Below are 6,918 nucleotides of genomic sequence, written 5' to 3' on the forward strand. Positions count from 1 at the left end.
TGGGCAACACCCCACCCCAAACGGCATAATAATGATACATGTTTACCCAAAAGTTGCATTCCAAACTAATTTTTTCCACCAAATATCAAGCATGTATTTTTTCCAGTTGACGGAATCGGGAAATTCGTTTATATATTTCCAGTTTCACTTTCCACACACAAATACATAAATATACATACTCTCTAATCTAATGATCAAAGTTTGTTTTCTTCTTGTTAAAATTTCGTAAATTCAAAGCTTGATGGGGTAATAACACTCGAGAATATTTCTAAGAAGGGGAAAAAAAACCATAGTTGCTCGCTACCAGTGGTGATTAATCTGGAGGACGGACCAAGTTAAGGTATATTCATGTTTTTTAGGGTTTTTTTTTTTGTTAATGAATGGGTTTTGTTAATCATGGATGGATCATGGGTCAGGTGAAGAGTGTAAATGGTCTTTTTTCGGATATCCTTGAACCAAACGGTTGCCAACAAATCTGATGAGATGAACACTGTGCAAGGAATTAAACACGACCATCCAAAACCACCATACTCTAATGTGCAAATAATTCATGTGACACTTCCTGGCCAATTAAACTTTGACGCTTCAAGAACCAATGAAACCCAACGGAACAACCCAATCAGTAGATTGGCCTATAATTATATTACTGGTAAAATATTAGTAGTTTTGTTGCAGATTGGCATTTGATTATATTATTACTGGTAAACTAATAAGTAGACATGGTGATTGACAATCTCAGGCTGCGCAATATTTGTTTGGGAAAACTGGTCAATTGTATATAAGTATGCATGTAGAAAAAGACACATAATAGCGTGAAACCAAATGAAAATGCCCTTGGCTTAAAGAACATGAAATCCCGCAATGATACATAAAAAAAATACCTAATCAAATTTAAGCAGCTTCTAAAGCTTCATTTCTTCACCACTAATTGAAAGGTATCTGCAGATTTAGCTCCCAGTAACTGGTGGTACTGTAGATGATGACATGGCATCCTCAGATTTCTCGTGTTCTTTGTTGAGCATCTGAATAATCAATATAACCATCATCAGACAGACATCAATCGGTCAAAACTTAACCTTTTCACATGTATAGTTTCATTTTTATAATTTAGTTTAAAGCGACATCATTTTATGGTAGTCGGTTTCTTCTAAAGTTACCTTGTTGTTGATCAAGTTGTGAAGAGCTATCACACTTCTGATCAAAGAGGAAAGATAGATAACAAGCATCTGATCATTTGTTTTCACTGCAAAACAATCAACTGTGATTAAAGAGAATTGAAAGGTAAAAAATGAAAAAGTGGTCAGCAAAACATGATAATCAACTTTTCGTTTCCCGCCTATATTAACCCCTAATAACATGTTAAAGTTACCAAATGATCTAATTTACCAAACGCTTAAAAACTTACTCTTGGAATACTGCGTTATCAAACACCATAATCAAATCCAAACACTAGGGCTGTAAATGAACTGAGCTACTCGCGAGCTACTCGAGCTCGACTCGTTAAAAACTCAACTCGAGCCGAGCCTAAACGAGCTCGAGCCCGAACTTGAACTTATTTTGAAGCCCGTTTAATAAACGAGCCCGAGCTCGAGCTTCATATGTCGAGCTCAAACAAGCTCGTGAGCCTAAACGAGCTTTTCATTTATATACACTAAAATATTATTTTTAATTTTTAATAACAATAACAATAACAATATATTATTATTAAATATTAAATATGATTATAGGTGGATAAAAATTACATAGCAAAAAATATTAAATAGAATAAAATCAAATAATATAAAAAATAATTTTATGTAATTAACGAGTCGAGCTCCAGCTTGTAAAATATCAAACGAGCCGAGCTCGAGCCCGAACTCTTTGAAATTCAAACGAGTCGAGCTTGAGCTCGGCTCGGCTCGTTTATAGCCCTACCAAACACCATTACATTATTGTATAACACGTTTTGCTACAGAAAATTATGTGATTCCAATTATTTAAAATGTATAATCAATTTTGCAAAACACAAATCTATACAACCCCTAAGAACGTTGCACAGTGGCTTCCTCACTAGGATGTATATATATACCTGCAAAAGCCTTTATCAAATCAGCAACATTCAGATTTGGTAGAAGGTTGAACACATCCTACAATTTTAGATTAAAAAAAAACCAAATGAATGAGTATAAAACTGAGTTAATGTTTTGTTCAATTAATTTAATAATCAGGTTACAACTCAAAAAAGTGGATGTGCATAAAAGGAAACCTGTAAGTGGTACAATATTTCGTGATTTAATGGAAGCTTTCCATCAATAACAAGATCTAGATACCCACGTATCTCCTTCAATCGGGCATCTAAACCCTTCAAAGCTGCCAACTTTCCAGTTACCTGAACATTACCAAACACAACTGAACTCAACAAAACATTATTACCCATAAATATAAATATAAATATAAATATAAATATAAATATAAATAATAAATAAAATCAGTAAAGTAAATTCAAAAATAAGTAGACAGTGTAAAAATAAAAAATAAAAAAAATAAAAAATAAAAAAAATAAAAATAAAAGGGGAACCTCAGTTGCAAGGGTGCTGATGGTTGTATCCTTTACATCCCTCAGCAAGTGTTCCACCCCTGTAGAGAAATAAATTCAAAAATCAAATAAGCAGAATATAATTTCTTCAACCAAATTTTTTTTTTTTTTTTTTAAATATGCATCTCGATCATTTTTAAACTCATGGAACATGTGACAGGTGTGCCAAACAAAAATAAAAAATTTTTACCGATTTCTTCCACTTCGTGCGCGGCGATTTCTGATGGCACGTGAACAAAAACCTTCTGGCTCTTCTGAGTAGCATTCTGCCAAGTAAGCAAGTATTAGTACTTTTGTATCAAAATAGATTTGATGTGACAAAGCAAGTAATTCTTTGTTAAGGATGGCTTGTTTTAATGAAGGAAAAAAAATAAAAAAATGTTATAGATCATACCTCTTTAACCTCCTCGATAGCATAGTAAGCCTTGGTCGGTATTCCCAATTCCTTCGGTTGAACATCTATAATCACCAACACGGGGTTTGGAACGTAGCTACAGTAGCAAATATCATATCATAAGTCAATATATATAACCACATGTCACATGATTAATGAAAGAGGCATACAAACCATCCAAAAAACATAAACAAAGATAAATGAGGACAAAACAAAAGAAAAGCATTAATCGAATGCTGCCATGCTTACTCGTTAAATAGACCATGAATGTCAAGATCATTCTCCCTTAGTTTCGGCCCGGTGCTATACCATCCTACAACGTGCTCCTTAGCTGCAACACATATCATATTGCAAGGAAAATATTAAAATAGATGAATGGATAAAGAAAAAAAAAAATGTTAGTTGCACTTTTATATGAAGATATTAGTACCGTTGATTCTTTTGAACATGGAGAACATAGCTTCATGATAGTTGTGATCAAGAAACCAAATGCTGGTATCCTTGTCATCTTCCTCAAAGGGCACTACAAAAGAGTATTAATCCGTTTAGAATAATGTATAATTGAGATGAGATGGTTTAGCTAGAATTTTTTTTGTTTTGTTTTCTGTTCTTGAAATGCAAATAATATAAACTACATAGATGCATAAAGAGTTAGAACCCATAACCAACTAGTTGAAAAGATAATTGGCACCTTCGGTGATGCTAGGACAAAGAACCTTTTAGTGGTTTTGGTATGTGGTTGGTTAACAACGAATATAGTTCACACCTTATTTTGTTAGTGTTGTTATATAACTATGATCATGGTTGAAAAAATCGCTACTCAGGAATGCTCGGTCCGGGCTTTGGAGGGAGTAATCTGATTGGACTTTTTATACAAAAGATCACTAATACGTTTAGAATAATGTCCGATTGATCTGGTTTAGCTTTTAATTTATATCTTATGTTCTTGAAATGCAAATAATATAGACTCCCAGACATGAATGCATACAGAATTAGAACCCTTAACCAATTAGTTGAAAAGATAATTGGCACCTTCAGTGATGTTAGGACAAAAACCTTTTAATGGTTTTGTCATGTGGTTGGTTAACAACAAATATAGTGCACACCTTATTTGTTAGTGTTGTTATATAACTATGATCATGGTTGCAAAAATCGCTACTCGGGGAGTGCTCGGTCCGGGCTTTGGAGGAGTAATCGGATTGGACTTTTTATACATTTCAAAATTTTATGTGTAAATTTAGAGGAAAACCATAAAAAGAAACTTTAACTTTTAACATAATTGTCTAAAAACATAAACATATTCGTTCATTTGTCGAAAACTCTTAAATTCTAGTTTAAATACGTATTAAAATGTTGACCAATTTTGACTTTGACTAACTAAAACCTGCATTGAACAACTAAATCCGATTTTGACCCATTGACCGATGTTGACCAACTATCTACTCGGATTTTGGCAAATCGGATCGGCCGGTTCCTAAAAAAGGAGTAATAAGAAAGTAATAAGCATTAATCGTGGAGTTTTACAATTCCAATGTTCATATCGTGATTGAAAGTATAAGAAAGAACAATAAAGATACACATAACAAACTAGCATAACCGGGTTATCCCGTGATCATTTCCGACCGTTTCCCTAGCCACCCCAAGATATGCTTCTTAGCGAGGATATCACGACCCCAACCACAAGGCTATCTAGAGATGGTTAGCAATCTAAATCGTATAACACCATATCCAATGATGATGGGCAAAAGTGGTGTGTTGGCAGGCGTGTTGGGTGATATGTTAAACTATGATTAAAAGTTGGGTGAAATGGTGGATATAAAGTAAAACTAGAAAAAAGAAATTGGACCAACTAAAATTGGCCATTATATCTACACGCCAACTTTGTTCCCTTGCTCCAAGCACACACGCCACCCTTGGAGGCCTCCAAAACGCCCCATTGGATATGGTCTAAAACTACTTGCTAGTTTTTTGTTTTGTTTTTCTAACTCGGTAAAAAACTATATATTTAATCCTAACTGCTTCATTTAAAAATCTTTAACCATACTCATACGCTAATCACATACCAAACTTTATGCATGTTTACAATATAGCAGCTAACACAATAGCATAGGACACAAGCTAGTTTTATCATAAACTGTAAGAATGTATATGAGTGATCTGTTATAGTATCAGCGACTTCTCTTTACGTATATGCAGCTTAGTGTTAGCAAATTTCTAGAATCTAGACATATTGCTGAAGTTATACTCACTTGTCAAAAGTGAGAGTAGAACCCACCCCTTGGCTAAAGGTAATTATGTTTCACTTGAAAGTAAGGACTTAATTAGTCACATCCACTGTATCCTAGGTCCTTTAATCTATATATAAACCCTAATTGAGTTCGAAATTAAACTAATTGCATCCATCAATTCAGTACCTTAACCAAATATTAACACTAACTAAAAGTAATTGCTTTTAATCTTTCAAAATCAATCAATGTGATTTCATTATTACATAATTAAACCAAAAAAAATAAACATTGTCAGATCCATATCTATATAAATCTTCATATATACATATATAAATCTATAAGCCCTAAAAAGATGAATAGATCGATATAAACCTGCGTAACTGTTAGTGACATCAACGGTGCCTTTGAACGAACTACCGAGAAGAACACCAACAACACGTTTACGAGTGTCTTTAGCGACTCTGTAATAGTTATCAACGATGCTAAGAAGCACTAATGGATGTACCACAACTTTCTCAATCGGCCGTGCTGATAACTGCTGTGATTTAATTACATCCATTATTTGAAAAATCTGTAATTGAATTTTAATTAGGGTTTTTAGTGAGTGAGACTGAATTTGGAAATTTGATTTGATGACGAATGAATAAATAAACGAGGGTTTCGTGTAAAAAACAAAAACCTTTTTTTTGTGTTTTCTATTCCGTTTTTATACTCGAGAAAGAAAGAAATCTCGGGTTATTCGTATACGGGTGGTTCGTTTTTCCAGATCCGAAATTAATCATCATTAAGTATAGAGTAATGGTGTTCGTCGGTTCAGTTTTTAATTTTTTGATTTATTCGATTTTTTCAGTTTTAAAACTTATAACATCAAAATCGAATATCAAAACCGAAACCGAAACCGAACTAAAAATCAAATTTGATTTCGGTTTTGTTTCGATAAAAACCGAAAATCACTAAAAATTAAAATTCTAACCAGCATAATTACTTACATATAAATATCAAAACACCATGGATTACATGGATTACCCATTCACATTACATATATTCTAGCCAATATAAGTAGAGTTTATGATGTCAAAAGACCAATATAGATAACTTTCTACTGATAAGTTAGCTAAGTTAAGTTTATTAAAGGTCTAATATCTTCAAGTCATTAACTACCAATCTATCATCTTCAAAGCGTTCTAACTTCAAGTCATGATTCCGCTATGTACCATATTCAAAAGACTTCTATGTACTCGAGAGAACACGCTAGAATATAAATTAGGATAAAAGTTGTGGAATTAATTTTAATATACGGGGTATATAACATGTTTGTTGTTTAATATAATAAAATAATAATTTAAATATAATATAAATATAGATATTATAAATGTAAATATATTTTAGTATGTTATTCATTTGAATTCGATTTTTAATTGGGTTTTTGGTTAACCGAATTTAAAATTTTCAAAACCGAATTACGAATTCAGTTTTGCAGTGAAAGGGGTTATCAGATTCGGTAAATGTGGTAAGCTTGCACCGAGGTTTATTGGACCGTTTTCGATTAGTGAAATTTTGAATGATCAGACAGTGGTTTTGGATCTTTCGCCAGAATTAGCCGGTATTCATAATACTTTTAATGTGTGTTACTTACCTAAGTGTAAAGTAGATGATGAGACGCAACTTTTACCATCGAAAGACTTCAAGGTTAATTTGAATAAGAAGTTGGTGGAAGTGCT

General features: G+C 32.9%; 1 protein-coding gene across 1 annotated transcript; it reads right to left on the minus strand.

Annotated features, from left to right (window-relative positions):
- Nucleotides 1-727: 727 nt before the first annotated feature.
- Nucleotides 728-5,854, minus strand: LOC139857584 (26S proteasome non-ATPase regulatory subunit 7 homolog B-like). The gene is made up of 10 exons (XM_071846398.1): nt 5,570-5,854; nt 3,400-3,492; nt 3,219-3,300; nt 2,970-3,066; nt 2,766-2,841; nt 2,558-2,616; nt 2,246-2,368; nt 2,069-2,126; nt 1,158-1,243; nt 728-1,022 (listed from the first exon to the last, which is right to left on the minus strand). The coding sequence occupies exons 1-10, from the start codon at nt 5,754-5,756 to the stop codon at nt 948-950; spliced, it is 936 nt and encodes a 311-aa protein (XP_071702499.1). The 5' UTR covers nt 5,757-5,854; the 3' UTR covers nt 728-947.
- Nucleotides 5,855-6,918: the final 1,064 nt, after the last annotated feature.

This window comes from Rutidosis leptorrhynchoides, chromosome 7 (genome assembly GCF_046630445.1).
Source record: "Rutidosis leptorrhynchoides isolate AG116_Rl617_1_P2 chromosome 7, CSIRO_AGI_Rlap_v1, whole genome shotgun sequence".
In the NCBI taxonomy this organism is placed as follows: Eukaryota; Viridiplantae; Streptophyta; class Magnoliopsida; order Asterales; family Asteraceae; genus Rutidosis; species Rutidosis leptorrhynchoides.